The following is a 15,626-nucleotide window of genomic DNA, read 5'->3' as shown; positions in this document are numbered from 1 at the left end:
TGTTGGTGGGGGGTACATGTCGAGTTGGGAGGGGAGGTTGGTGGAGGAGGGAGCTGTGGGCGGGAGGGGAGAGTGGGTGAGTGAGGGGAGTCTAGGTGAGGTGAGAGCTGTGGGAGAGGAAGTGACAAGGGAGATTGAATAGCGAGGGAAACACCGGTGGGGGAAAGTACTGTGGCTAGGGAGAGGAATCTAGTTAGGGAGAGGAATCTAGTTAGGGAGAGGAATCTAGTCAGGGAGAGGAATCTAGTTAGAGAGAGTAATCTAGTTAGGGAGAGGAATCTAGTTAGGGAGAGTAATCTAGTCAGGGAGAGTAATCTAGTTAGGGAGAGTAATCTAGTTAGGGAGAGTAATCTAGTTAGGGAGAGGAATCTAGTTAGGGAGAGTAATCTAGTCAGGGAGAGGAATCTAGTTAGGGAGAGGAATCTAGCCAGGGAGAGGAATCTAGTTAGGAAGAGGAATCTAGTTAGGGAGAGGAATCTAGTTAGGGAGAGTAATCTAGTTAGGGAGAGTAATCTAGTCAGGGAGAGGAATCTAGTTAGGGAGAGGAATCTAGTTAGGGAGAGGAATCTAGTTAGGGAGAGGAATCTAGTTAGGGAGAGGAATCTAGTCAGGGAGAGGAATCTAGTTAGGGAGAGGAATCTAGTTAGGGAGAGGAATCTAGTTAGGGAGAGTAATCTAGTTAGGGAGAGTAATCTAGTCAGGGAGAGGAATCTAGTTAGGGAGAGGAATCTAGTTAGGGAGAGTAATCTAGTTAGGGAGAGGAATCTAGTTAGGGAGAGGAATCTAGTCAGGGAGAGGAATCTAGTTAGGGAGAGGAATCTAGTTAGGGAGAGGAATCTAGTTAGGGAGAGGAATCTAGTTAGGGAGAGGAATCTAGTCAGGGAGAGGAATCTAGTTAGGGAGAGGAATCTAGTCAGGAAGAGGAATCTAGTTAGGGAGAGGAATCTAGTTAGGGAGAGGAATCTAGTTAGAGAGAGGAATCTAGTCAGGGAGAGGAATCTAGCCAGGTAGAGGAATCTAGTTAGGGAGAGGAATCTAGTTAGGGAGAGGAATCTAGTCAGGGAGAGGAATCTAGCCAGGGAGAGGAATCTAGTTAGGGAGAGGAATCTAGTTAGGGAGAGGAATCTAGTTAGGAAGAGGAATCTAGTTAGGGAGAGGAATCTAGTTAGGGAGAGGAATCTAGTTAGGGAGAGGAATCTAGTTAGGGAGAGGAATCTAGTTAGGGAGGGGAATCTAGTTAGGGAGAGGAATCTAGTTAGGGAGGGGAATCTAGTCAGGGAGAGGAATCTAGTTAGGGAGAGTAATCTAGTCAGGGAGAGGAATCTAGTCAGGGAGAGGAATCTAGTCAGGGAGAGGAATCTAGTCAGGGAGAGGAATCTAGTTAGGGAGAGGAATCTAGTTAGGGAGGGGAATCTAGTTAGGGAGAGGAATCTAGCCAGGGAGAGGAATCTAGTTAGGTAGAGGAATCTAGCCAGGGAGAGGAATCTAGTTAGGGAGAGGAATCTAGTCAGGAGAGGAATCTAGTTAGGGAGAGGAATCTAGTTAGGGAGAGGAATCTAGTCAGGGAGAGGAATCTAGTTAGGGAGAGGAATCTAGCCAGGGAGAGGAATCTAGTCAGGGAGAGGAATCTAGCCAGGGAGAGGAATCTAGTTAGGGAGAGGAATCTAGTTAGGGAGAGGAATCTAGTTAGGGAGAGGAATCTAGTCAGGGAGAGGAATCTAGTAAGGGAGAGGAATCTAGTCAGGGAGAGGAATCTAGCCAGGGAGAGGAATCTAGTTAGGGAGAGGAATCTAGTTAGGGAGAGGAATCTAGTCAGGGAGAGGAATCTAGTTAGGGAGAGGAATCTAGTTAGGGAGAGGAATCTAGTTAGGGAGAGGAATCTAGTTAGGGAGAGGAATCTAGTTAGGGAGAGGAATCTAGCCAGGGAGAGGAATCTAGTCAGGGAGAGGAATCTAGTTAGGGAGAGGAATCTAGCCAGGGAGAGGAATCTAGTTAGGGAGTGGAATCTAGTTAGGGAGAGGAATCTAGTCAGGGAGAGGAATCTAGTTAGGGAGAGGAATCTAGCCAGGGAGAGGAATCTAGTCAGGGAGAGGAATCTAGCCAGGGAGAGGAATCTAGTTAGGGAGAGGAATCTAGTTAGGGAGAGGAATCTAGTCAGGAAGAGGAATCTAGTTAGGGAGAGGAATCTAGTCAGGAAGAGGAATCTAGTTAGAGAGAGGAATCTAGTCAGGGAGAGGAATCTAGTTAGGGAGAGGGATCTAGTTAGGGAGAGGAATCTAGCCAGGGAGAGGAATCTAGTTAGGGAGAGGAATCTAGCCAGGGAGAGGAATCTAGTTAGGGAGAGGAATCTAGTTAGGGAGAGGAATCTAGTTAGGGAGAGGAATCTAGTCAGGAAGAGGAATCTAGTTAGGGAGAGGAATCTAGTTAGGGAGAGGAATCTAGCCAGGGAGAGGAATCTAGTTAGGGAGAGGAATCTAGCCAGGGAGAGGAATCTAGTTAGGGAGAGGAATCTAGTCAGGAAGAGGAATCTAGTCAGGGAGAGGAATCTAGCCAGGGAGAGGAATCTAGCCAGGGAGAGGAATCTAGTTAGGGAGAGGAATCTAGTCAGGAAGAGGAATCTAGTCAGGGAGAGGAATCTAGTCAGGGAGAGGAATCTAGCCAGGGAGAGGAATCTAGTTAGGGAGAGGAATCTAGTCAGGAAGAGGAATCTAGTTAGGGAGAGGAATCTAGCCAGGGAGAGGAATCTAGCCAGGGAGAGGAATCTAGTTAGGGAGAGGAATCTAGCCAGGGAGAGGAATCTAGTTAGGGAGAGGAATCTAGTCAGGAAGAGGAATCTAGTTAGGGAGAGGAATCTAGTTAGGGAGAGGAATCTAGCCAGGGAGAGGAATCTAGTTAGGGAGAGGGATCTAGTCAGGAAGAGGAATCTAGTCAGGGAGAGGAATCTAGCCAGGGAGAGGAATCTAGCCAGGGAGAGGAATCTAGTTAGGGAGAGGAATCTAGTCAGGAAGAGGAATCTAGTCAGGGAGAGGAATCTAGTCAGGGAGAGGAATCTAGCCAGGGAGAGGAATCTAGTTAGGGAGAGGAATCTAGTCAGGAAGAGGAATCTAGTTAGGGAGAGGAATCTAGCCAGGGAGAGGAATCTAGTTAGGGAGAGGAATCTAGTTAGGGAGAGGAATCTAGTTAGGGAGAGGAATCTAGCCAGGGAGAGGAATCTAGTTAGGGAGAGGAATCTAGTTAGGGAAAGGAATCTAGTCAGGAAGAGGAATCTAGTTAGGGAGAGGAATCTAGTTAGGGAGAGGAATCTAGCCAGGGAGAGGAATCTAGTTAGGGAGAGGAATCTAGTTAGGGAGAGGAATCTAGCCAGGGAGAGGAATCTAGTCAGGGAGAGGAATCTAGCCAGGGAGAGGAATCTAGTTAGGGAGAGGAATCTAGTCAGGAAGAGGAATCTAGTTAGAGAGAGGAATCTAGTCAGGGAGAGGAATCTAGTTAGGGAGAGGAATCTAGTCAGGGAGAGGAATCTAGTCAGGGAGAGGAATCTAGTTAGGGAGAGGAATCTAGTTAGGGAGAGGAATCTAGCCAGGGAGAGGAATCTAGTTAGGGAGAGGGATCTAGTCAGGGAGAGGAATCTAGTTAGGGAGAGGAATCTAGTCAGGAAGAGGAATCTAGTCAGGGAGAGGAATCTAGTTAGGGAGAGGAATCTAGTTAGGGAGAGGAATCTAGCCAGGGAGAGGAATCTAGTTAGGGAGAGGAATCTAGTTAGGGAGAGGAATCTAGTCAGGGAGAGGAATCTAGTTAGGGAGAGGAATCTAGTCAGGAAGAGGAATCTAGTTAGGGAGAGGAATCTAGTTAGGGAGAGGAATCTAGTTAGGGAGAGGAATCTAGTTAGGGAGAGGAATCTAGTCAGGAAGAGGAATCTAGTTAGGGAGAGGAATCTAGTTAGGGAGAGGAATCTAGTCAGGGAGAGGAATCTAGTTAGGGAGAGGAATCTAGTCAGGAAGAGGAATCTAGTTAGGGAGAGGAATCTAGTTAGGGAGAGGAATCTAGTCAGGGAGAGGAATCTAGTTAGGGAGAGGAATCTAGTCAGGAAGAGGAATCTAGTCAGGGAGAGGAATCTAGTTAGGGAGAGGAATCTAGTTAGGGAGGAGACTGAGTGTCATTACGTATTTGTAGTGCACAGGGAGTGAGTTCGACACTGGTGGAGCCTCATCTATTGCACTGTCTCACAATCATGCAACGTTCTCAACATTGTTGCATTGTGAGTCTCCACAGTGTCAACACTGAGTGTGTCCCAGCCACACGCCTCCCTCACACTGCACGGTATTTATCTATGTTCCTTCCATCACGGTTCTTCAACAGCTTGTTGTGTATTGGGTTTGGGGAGTGTGGATGGTTGGGGGGGGGGGAGCCGTGGGTGGAGAGGGGAGTGTGGGTGAGTAGAGGGGAGGGAATGTAGGTAGGTAGAGAAAAATGGGTGTGTCATGAGGGGGAGAACTGTAGGTACGAGGGGTTTGTGAGTGGGTAAGAAATTGTGGGTTGGGAGAGAAGTGTGGGTAGGAGGGGAGTGTGAGTGAGGACAGAACTGTAGGTGGGACGGGAGGGAACTGTGGGTCGAAGGAAAGTGTCGGAGGTTGAGGTAAGTGTGCATGGGAAGGATTGTGGTTAGGGAGACAAATGTGGGTGGGGAGCAGAGAGCAGGTGGGGAGGGACCCTTGGATGAGAAGGGAGTTTATGTGAGGAGGGAACTGTGAGTCGAGAGGGAGTGTGGATGGGAAAGAAACTATGTATGGGAAGACTGTAAGGAAGGGGAGGGAACTTTGGACGGGGAGAGCAGTTTGAGCGGAAGAGGGTACGAGCAAGGGAGGTTGCTGTAAATGGGAGAGGAGTGTGGTGAGGGGAGAATTGTGGAAGGGGAGGAAACTCAGGTAAGAGGCGAATTTTGGGTGGGGAGGAAAGTATGGGTGAAGGGAGAGGGAGATGTGGGTTCGGCGGTGAGTGACGGAGGGTGAAGAGAATGTTGATGGGAATACGCTGATGATGGGATGGGGGAAGGGAGGGAGGAGAGGTGATTGGAAGAGACTGTTGATGGGGAGGGGAGAGTGGATGAGGAGGGAAGGGTGAGTGGGAATGAAACTGTGGTTGAGGAAAGGGTTGTGGGTGCGGGGAGGAATGTGGGTGAGAAGGGTGCTGCTGGTGGGGAGGGAACTCTGGCTGGAGAGAGGTATTTGGGTGGAAAAGAGGACAGTAGGTATGTTTGGAGAGGGAATCGTGCATGGGGAGGAGAGAGCAGCGGGTAGAAAACTTTGGTTGGGAGGGTAGTGTGTTGAAAAGGGAGTGGATGGGAGGGACATGTGGGTGGATAGGAAAGTGTGAATATTGATGGGAGTGTGGATGGGGAGAGAACTGTCGGTGGATGGAGAAGGAAGCGTTGATGTGGAAGACCTGAGGATGTGGAAGGGAATATGGTCGGCGAGGAAGCTGTGGACGGGTAGGAGAGTGTGGACGGGTAGGAGAGTGTGGACGGGTAGGTGAGTGTGGACGGGTAGGAGAGTGTGGACGGGTAGGAGTGTGGACGGGCAGGTGAGTGTGGACGGGTAGGAGAGTGTGGACGGGCAGGAGAGTGTGAACGGGTAGGAGAGTGTGGACGGGCAGGAGATTGTGGACGGGTAGGAGAGTGTGGACGGGCAGGTGAGTGTGGACGGGTAGGAGAGTGTGGACGGGCAGGAGAGTGTGGGTGGAGAGAGGAGTTTGAGTGGGAAGAGAGGAACGAGTAGGGAGGAGAAATGGATGGGAAATGAACTCTTTTTAGGGAGTTGTCGTTGGGAGAGAAAATGTAAATGAGGAGGAGTCTGTGGGTGGGGAGGATAGTGCCGGTGAGTATGCAACTGTGTATGGGAGAATACTTGGTGGGGTGTTTTATGTCTGTAGGGAGGGCACTTGTGGGTGGAGAGGAAACTGGGTGGAACAGGTAGTTTGAGTGGCGAACGAACTTGAGGTGGGAAGGAGAGTGTTGTTGGGGAGGGAACTACTGATGGGAGAGGAACTGAGGGTGGCAAAGGGAGTGCGGGTGGGGAGAAGAGTGTGTTGTTATAGAGAGAGGAGTGTGTGTGTGTGTGTGTGTGTGTGTGTGTGTGTGTGTGTGTGTGTGTGTGTGTGTGTGTGTGTGTGTGTGTGTGTGTGGGATGGGGAGTATGACTGGGGAATGAGCTCTTTGCTGTATGGGAAGCGTAGGTGGCGAGTGAACAGTAGTTGGGAAGGGTAATGTGCATGATGTGGGAATGGTGGGAAGGTAGGTGAGTATGGTTGCCAAGTATGGTGGGGAGGGAACTGTGTGTGGAACGGATATTGTGGGTGGGAATGGGATTGTGGATGGGGGAGGAATAGTGGAATGAGAAGAAGAGTGTGGATGGCGAGGGAACTATGGGTTTGGAGTAAGGTGTGGTTGGAGAGAGAACTCTAGATGGGAGGTGAGTGTAGGTGGAAGGGAATTATGGAAGGGGAGGAAACTTTGCATGGGGGGAGAAGTGTTAGCGAGGATGACCTGAGGGTGAGGAAGGGAGTGTAGTAGGGGTGAGAACTGTGTGTAGATGGAGGGTGTGGATTGGGAGAAGAATGTGAGTGTAAAGAGGAGTTCGGGTGGGAAGGGAGGTGTGGGTGAGAAGAGTCCTCTGTGGGGGAAGAACCGTGGGTGAGAACGTGGAATGTTGATGGGAAGAAACTGTGGGCGGGGAAGGGATTGTGGGTGGAGAGGGAACTGTAGGTGGGAGGGGATGTAGGTGAGGAGGATAATATGGATGGAGAAATAAGAGTGAGTGGGAAAGGGATGCTGGTGGGAAAGAGAGTGTGGGTGGAAATGAACTGTGTGTGGGAAGGGAAGTTTGGGTGAGGAGGAAACTGTATGTGATAGGGAGAGTGTAAACGGGGAGGGCACTGTATGTGGGGAGGTTAATGTGGGGAGGAAAAGACTTGTGGTTGAGAAGAGGAGTGTGGATAGAAAAAAAAAAAAAAAAAACTGTGGAAGGGGATGAATACGTGGGCCGGAAAGGAAGTGTAGGTAGGAAGGTAAATGTTTGCTTCTGTGGGATGGTTTATTTGGATATTCTTAGGTAAACGGGAGAAGAACTGAGTTGATTCTGGACATGTAAACATAGAATATTTCAGGAAGGAAGTTGGTCTTAATGTTAACATCAGGGGATAGACGTCAGTTTAAGTCGTTGGGATCAGGAAGAGAAAGCCGGTCTTGGACTATAACGCCAGGGGAAAGGTAGGTGACTTTAGATTATAACATGAAGGGGAGAAAGCTGATCTTTTTTTTCAACTAGAACAGTAAGGGAAGGATGATGATTTTACATTATAACATACGGGGGAGAGAGCTGGTTTTGGACTATGATATCAGGGGAGGGATTTTTTTTTTTTATGTTGAAGGCTCCAGTCACTGATAAAGGTCCACGTCGAGGCCGAGCTTAAATTGAAATATAGAGAGATTTATGAAACGGAAAAAGAAAAGATAAGGGAAAGTATTTACGAATTTTAGAGTGAGTGAAAACCCTGTCTTTTGAAATGTGCTAGGTCATAGTTATTGGCAAAGACATGAGGAGATAGAGAGTTCCAAAGCTTCGACGTGTAGGGAAGGAAGTAGGTATCAAAACGGCCCACTGTAGGTGTTGCTGATGGACACACAATAATCATGTGACGCAACAGCTTGCCGAGTATTGCGTGGTCTAACTAGCGGTGTGAGCACACAAGTAGCCAGCTTTCGGGAGCAGAAACCAAAGTAATACCTACAGAAGAGGGTAAGTGAATCAACATTGCTGAGTAGGACAAGGAGGTCAAGTTTGAAAAGTTAGCCCGGGACAGTTTATAAGTCGGTTTATAAGTTGGATTTAGGTTATAATATTAGGAAGAGGATGCTTGTTCTGGGCAAGTATACCTTAAGGAAAGGAACCTGTTTTGCACTGTAATGTCGGGGAAAGGGAACTAGATTTAGACTAACATGAAGGGAAGGAAGCTGGTTTTGGACTATAACATCAGAGGAAGGAACTTGGTTTTGGACTGTAACATTAGGGAAAGGTTACCGGTCTTATACTTTGACCCCAGGGGAATTATGCTGGCTTTATACTATAACATCAAGGCAATTAATTAACCTGGTCTTGGACTATAACATCAAGGGAAGGAAGCTGGTTTTGGACTATAATATCAGGGGAGGAAGATGGTTTTGGACTATAGTATCAGGGGAAGGAAGTTTGTTTTAGATTATACACCCAAGAGAAAGATTCTGGCCTGAGCTATAATATCAGGGCAAGTGAGCTGTTTTGGTATATAACGTCTTCAAAAGAATAATGGTTTTGAAACATAACAATAGTGCTTTACGGAAATGAACCTAAATGTTGGACTATGACACTAAAGGAAAGAAAACGGCTTGGTAATGTAACACCAGGGGAGGGATCCTTCGTTTGCGCTATGACAGCAGCAGGGGAAGGATCAGGGGAAGGTCACATGTTTCCGACAGGTACATCAAAAAAGGTCGCTGGCTTCTGACTGTAACATAAGGGGATGAAAACTGGTTTTGGACTGCAATGACAGAGGAAAAAAGCTGGTTTTGAACTCTAACTCTAGGAGGACGTTGGTTTTGGAAAATAACATCAGGGGATGGACACCGGCTTTGGACTCTAATATCAGGAGAAAGACGAAGGTTTTGAACTCTGACGTGAGGGAAAGGAAGCTAGTTTTGGTCTACGACGTCAGGGGAAAGAAGCTGGTTTGTGATTATGACGTCAGGGGAAAGGTATTGGATTCAAACTACAACATCATGGAAGGAAGCCAAGTTTGGACCACAATAGAGGTAGGAGGCTGGGTTTGGACCACAGCAGAGGAAGGAGGCTGGGTTTGTACCACAGCAGAGGAAGGAGGCTGGGTTTGTACCACAGCAGAGGAAGGAGGCTGGGTTTGGACCACAACAGAGGAAGGAGGCTGGGTTTGGACCACAGCAGAGGAAGGAGGCTGGGTTTGGACCACAACAGAGGAAGGAGGCTGGGTTTGGACCACAACAGAGGAAGGAGGCTGGGTTTGTACCACAGCAGAGGAAGGAGGCTGGGTTTGGACCACAACAGAGGAAGGAGGCTGGGTTTGTACCACAGCAGAGGAAGGAGGCTGGGTTTGGACCACAACAGAGGAAGGAGGCTGGGTTTGGACCACAGCAGAGGAAGGAGGCTGGGTTTGGACCACAACAGAGGAAGGAGGCTGGGTTTGTACCACAGCAGAGGAAGGAGGCTGGGTTTGGACCACAACAGAGGAAGGAGGCTGGGTTTGTACCACAGCAGAGGAAGGAGGCTGGGTTTGGACCACAACAGAGGAAGGAGGCTGGGTTTGGACCACAACAGAGGAAGGAGGCTGGGTTTGGACCACAGCAGAGGAAGGAGGCTGGGTTTGGACCACAGCAGAGGAAGGAGGCTGGGTTTGGACCACAGCAGAGGAAGGAGGCTGGGTTTGAATTATTACGTCAAAGAGAAGACACAGGTTTTAGACAAAGATAATAGGGAAGGACGTTGGCTTTGTACTAAGACATCAAGAGAAGGAGGTTCGTTTTGGACAGTAACATTATGGGATGGAAGCAGATTTTGGATTGTAATATCAGGCGAAGGAAGCCAGTTTTTTGGATAATAAAATCAGGGGAAGGTAACTGCGTTTTTTATTATACCATGAGACGAGAGCTGGTTTTTGGACTATAACACCAAGGGAAGGATGTTCATTTTGGACAGTGACACCGGAGGAGAACTCTGGTTTTGGACAGTGACATCAGGGGGGAGGACTCTGGTTTTGGAAAATGACATCAGGGGGGAGGACTCTGGTTTTGGACAATGGCATCAAGGGGAGGACTCTGGTTTTGGATAATGACATCAGGGGGGAGGACTCTGGTTTTGGACAATGGCATCAAGGGGAGGACTCTGGTTTTGGATAATGACATCAGGGGGGAGGACTCTGGTTTTGGACAATGGCATCAAGGGGAGGACTCTGGTTTTGGATAATGACATCAGGGGGGAGGACTCTGGTTTTGGACAATGGCATCAAGGGGAGGACTCTGGTTTTGGATAATGACATCAGGGTGGAGGGGTTCTGGTTTTGGACAATACTATCATGGAATGGAAGTTGGTTTTTAGGCTGTAACATCGGGAAGAGAACGATGGTTGAAGACTATCATATCAGGGCAAAGAAAGTTGGTTTATAGACCATAACGTTAGGGAAAGAACGCTGGTTCTGAATGATATACATATATCATGAAGGCAAGTGCCATGATTATGGAATATAACATCATGACAGGAATGTTGGGTTGTGAACCATAATAATAGGAAAAGAAATCTCGGTCTGCACTGTAATATCTGATGGATTTATTTTGAACTTTAACATTAGGGCAAGGAAGGTGGTTTCGGTCATGAATATCGGGAAGGTTTAGAGCTCTCACATTACGGGTATAAAGCTGGATATAGACTATCATATCAGGAGGAGGTCGCTGGTTTTTAACGTTATCAGGAGAAAGATGTTAGATTGGAGCTACGATATCATGGTGAAGGATGCTGACTTTGGAAAATCCCAACAGGGAAAGGAACATGATTCTGAACTTTAACTCTGGGGAAGACCCCTGTGGGTTTTGAACTTTAACTCTGGGGAAGACCCCTGTGGGTTTTGGACTTTAACTCTGGGGCAGACCCCTGTGGGTTTTGAACTTTAACTCTGGGGAAGACCCCTGTGGGTTTTGAACTTTAACTCTGGGGAAGACCCCTGTGGGTTTTGGACTTTAACTCTGGGGCAGACCCCTGTGGGTTTTGAACTTTAACTCTGGGGAAGACCCCTGTGGGTTTTGAACTTTAACTCTGGGGCAGACCCCTGTGGGTTTTGAACTTTAACTCGGGGGCAGACCCCTGTGGGTTTTGGACTTTAACTCTGGGGTAGACCCCTGTGGGTTTTGACTTTAGTCCCAGAGAAGGAAGCTAGTTTTGGCCTGTAGCATAACGGAGAAGGGATCTGGTTTTGGAATACAGTAACAAAGGAGGACGTTGATTTTGGACTATAACATCAGGGAAGGACTCTGATTTTGGACTAGAATATCAGGGATAAGAAGGATATTCATTGTGCTATAATATCAGGGGAAGTATTCTGGTTTTTAAGTAAAATATCAGGGGAAGTATTCTGGTTTTTAAGTAAAATATCAGGGGAAGTATTCTGGTTTTTAAGTAAGATATCAGGGAAGTGAAGCTTTAAGGCGAAGAAAGATGGTTTTATGATACTCAGGGATGGAATCCGGTTGAGGACTATAACAATAGGGGAAGGAAGATGGTTTTGAAATTTATTTGATATTAAGGAAACTGACTTTGGACTATAGTGATATGAGAGGGAAGGTGGTTCTTGAACTAAGATAACAGGGAAGGAAGCTAGTTTTGGACTACAACATCAGGGGAGGGAAACTGGTCTTTGTTAGTAATATTAGAAGGCAGATGGGTTTTACTGGTGGGAAGTATATGGTGTTGTGCTATATTGAAGGAGGAGCGCAGATTTTTCATTATGCTATTAGGAGAGGAAAACTGGTTTTGGTCTGTAGCATACAGGGCAGAACAGTTGGTGCTGACGCTATGGGTGAAGAGAAAGACGCTGGTTTTGGATTATGATATGACGGGGAAGCACGCTGGTTTAAGGCTGTAGTATTAGGGGAAGAACACTGGTTTTTGGTTTATAGTATGAGGGGAAGAAAGCTGGTTTAGGAATGAATGGAATGAAACTGTTTTTAGACCACAAAATGATGGTAGGAGAGGTAGGTTTTGAGTATAATATAAGGGTAAGGATGGTGGTTTTCTACATTAACATTAGGGGAAATAAGCTACGTTAGGATCATTATGTTGGAGAAAAATGATGATATTTGGGCTATGATATGACGCGAAGGAAGATGGGTTTAGAGTATGATAACAGGGGATGGACGGTCTTCCATGTATCAGATATCAGGAAAAGGAAACTGATATAGTCAAATAGCAGCAACAGGAGAATGACGATAGTTATAAACTACATCATATGTCTTGGTATAAGGAACTGGTTTTGAACTGTTACATCAGGTATGGACAATGGTTCTGAACCTCTAATATCTAGGAATGGATGGTGGTTTTGGACTATAGTACTTATAGAAAGATGTTGGTTTTGGATCATGATATTCGAAGATGAGCTCTCTCTCTCTCTCTCTCTCTCTCTCTCTCTCTCTCTCTCTCTCTCTCTCTCTCTCTCTCTCTCTCTCTCTCTCTCTCTCTCTCTCTCTCTCTCTCTCTCTCTCCAGTATTAAGGGAAATAAGATACTTTGGGAAGAATGCTGGTTTTGGGCTGTAATAGCAGGGGATAGAAGAAGGTTTTGGATGGTAATTTCATGGGATGGATGATGGTTTTGGACAATAATATCAGGGGTTGGATATTGTTCGAATAAAACATCAGAAGGAGAAACCTGGTTTTGCGGCACAGCAACAGAGAAAGAATGCTAGCTTAGGACTATAACATCAAGAGAGGGGAAAGTGGTTTTGGACTACCATAACATCAGGGGAAGGAAACTGGTTTTGGGCTATCATCCCAGGAAGAGGAAACTGGCTTTGGACTATAACATCAGGGGAAGACAAATGGTTTTGGACTCTGGTTTTGGACCATGTTACTAGAGGATGGAATCTTTGCATCACCAGAGTTGCTGTCCATATCTGCCTTTCTACTTCCCTCTCGAACCGTCAGTTTCTTGAATACGCAAACCATTCTTTGTTTTTGACCTTAGCTGCGTCTCGCTAGTGTTTCCCTGAACGTCTGTTACAAAAGCTTGGGTTCGACTCTCGGGCCGCGCAAGAAGTTCGTTTAGGGCATGTCTTTTGGGAATTTCTCACACCACGAACTTCTTTTCTCTATCTTTTCTTCTTCTTCTTCTTCTTCTTCTTCTTCTTCTTCTTCTTCTTCTTCTTCTTCAAGACGAAGAGTTCATCCTTAGAACATAAGTGACATTACATGCAGAAAGCTGCCACTAGAAGTGATGATGTAAATTGCCATGCTGGAGTCAGCCATCAAACTGTCTGTAGCTCACTATCTCACCTTTAAAATGTCTGTCGTGTGCAGTCGTGATTTGAGAAATTCTGTCGTACATCGTCTTATCTTTAGACTGTCTGTATCACATGGTCTTATCTTTAGACTGTCCATAGCACATGGTCTCCTCTTTAATGTTTGTGCACCATATGGTCTTATCTTTACACTGTCTGTGGTACATGGTCTCATCTTTAGGATTTCTATGTCACATGGTCTCATCTTTAGGATTTCTTTGTCACATGGTCTCATCTTTAGCTACCTTTTGCGCTACCGCTGACAAGATGAGCACAGGGCGAACAACCATCAGTCACATTATGTCCAGTCATGAATTCGATCGTGGAAGCCACAGGGGAGAGCGAGCCAGTACCGCACTCCTACAGACATCAGTACACCACATATGTAGCTTTAAGGATCACGGTTCTCTTCTCCATTGTCTGTGTTTCTCTGTTGCCTGGTCTTGTGAACTAGTCTTCACTCTGTATTCGCTAGTATGTTGTTGCAATCAGCCACTTACGATAAGTAGAGCGTATATTCTCTGAAGAATATTGATTTACATTTGAGAACGTTAAAGTGTTTGGTCGCGTCCATCTCAGAACTTGCAAACACAAGATAGGAATCTTCAAGTCGCATTTAGTAGAGTATTATGTCTTTTCCCCTCATCCATCAGTCGAGAGACTTGCCATTTTAACCCCCCACCCTCTACATGTCTTACCTCCTCTTCCTCCAGATGTCTTAACTCCTCCTCCTCCTCCACACGTCTTACCTCCTCTTCCTCCACATGTCTTACCTCCTCCTCCTCCTCCTTACCTCCCGTGTGCCACCCATGTCTTACCTGCCTTACCTTACTGAGAGCCATGGCTTTCCTCGCGTCTGCGATCTGAGGCAGAGAAAGTGAACTAGGGAGACCGCGGACCACGGTGCTCCAGTGGGTTGTCGGGGCCGCTACTAGCTTCAGGCTTCCCGAGGCTAGGTTTATATGCCTTCACTTTCACTGGCGACGGCCATCCAGGAAGTTATTGTCGCTGCCTTGTCTCCTTCAGTTACCAGTGACGGGGATGGCGTGGAGAGTCGTCCTGGGGCTTGGAGGACTACTGACTTCAAGCAGGAGGTTTGGGTGTGGGTGTCCAGCGATGTCCAGTGGTTGGTTGGTGATGGTAGGTTGCTGGTATGTGTGTGTGTGTGTGTGGGAGGGGAGGTGCTCCTGGTTGACGGTGATGATCGGTGATTGAGGAATTGATGGCGAGATCTGATCATCGTAATTCGTCATTGATGATTAGTGATTTTAGTCCTAATTACCGATGGTCATCCATGATTATCTACGCTGAGCGTTGATTATCAGTTACTCGAGACGATTAACATTGACCAGGAAAGTCAACGACTGGGAACGATTATCAAATAATGACAAACTACGATTAATGACGTCTGATGATCATTACAAGCGATTGATCGCATTACATAATTGTACATTGATGAATGACTGACGTAACGACTAATTAACAACTTTTCTGGTCATTAAGGAAGGCAAACGAGGAAGGTCAACACCAGCAAATGATGATTAGAAGTAGGACAACATTAGCGATGGTTGGCGTTGAACAGCGACACAATGATGATGATTAGTAAGATTTAACGAGGTGATTAGCGATGATCAGAGACCATATATAATGCCCGCCGTTGGCGACCGATCGAATATAATTAGCAAGTCAGTAATTACTATAACCCACCATCTTGTCACTACATAACCATGTAACCACGAGCAGTTCCTTATCTAACCACAACCACAAGACCACCAAGTTGTGGTCACTGTATAGCCACAAAGCCAGCACCTGGTCACTACATAACCACATCACTACCACCTGGTCACTACATAACCACATCACTGCCACCTGGTCACTACATAACTACATCACTGCCACCTGGTCACAACATAACACACCATGTGGTCACCAAAACACCACTACCTGGTCATTATACAGCCAAAAGACCGGGTTAGGTAAGTACATACATGGACAAGGATTTTTGCTACGAATATGGGAAGAGATGGGAGAAGAAAGTTATACTGTGTTTAGCTTTGGTCTTCCTTCGTGAGGAGAGACATACGTCTGATTGGAGAGAGTACAGAGGCAGAGACGCAAGCTCTCAGGATGATTTTTCGGACTGAGAGATAAAATGCTGTGGTAGCCGAGTACGCGACGTGAAGTTATTCAACTTCGAGAAGGTTGAGAGGTGGTCTGTTGCAGGTACTGAAAATCATCATTGGTTTCGATCATTTTCATCTAACAAGTTACTTTTAAGAATAGAATCGTTCGATTTCACTCTGAGTAACGAGTGCGTAGGTGCTTATTTGTGGGCAAACGATTTACCTCGAATGAGGCAGTCCTTTATCTTCCACTGGACTATAAACAGTTTGGAATGAGTAGCCAATTAGGGTAGTCAAAAGTAGTATGATCCAGATGTTGAACCAATGGCGTGATAAATACTTGGCTTCAAATCCACGAGTGATCATACTTGCGTCTCCTTAGCTACATGAAATGCTTACAGAC

The 15,626-nt window shown here is 46.6% G+C and overlaps 1 protein-coding gene across 2 annotated transcripts in view; it reads right to left on the bottom strand.

The window, feature by feature from the left end:
• The window catches only part of LOC139757114 (cuticle protein 19-like), a 36,531-nt gene extending 22,512 nt beyond the window's left edge, over positions 1-14,019 (bottom strand). Inside the window, exon 1 of one of the 2 annotated variants that reach the window (XM_071677208.1) lies at positions 13,919-14,019. In XM_071677208.1, the coding sequence (XP_071533309.1) occupies positions 13,919-13,942 (24 nt within the window). In that variant the 5' untranslated portion in view covers positions 13,943-14,019. The remainder of the gene's footprint in view (positions 1-13,918) is intronic. The other variant, XM_071677209.1, reaches the window with a different exon arrangement.
• Between the last annotated feature and the right edge of the window lie 1,607 nt (positions 14,020-15,626).

This window comes from Panulirus ornatus, chromosome 24 (genome assembly GCF_036320965.1).
Source record: "Panulirus ornatus isolate Po-2019 chromosome 24, ASM3632096v1, whole genome shotgun sequence".
Classification (NCBI taxonomy): Eukaryota; Metazoa; Arthropoda; class Malacostraca; order Decapoda; family Palinuridae; genus Panulirus; species Panulirus ornatus.
The sequence above is the reverse complement of the archived record's forward strand: the minus strand, read 5'-3'. Positions and strand labels throughout refer to the sequence as shown.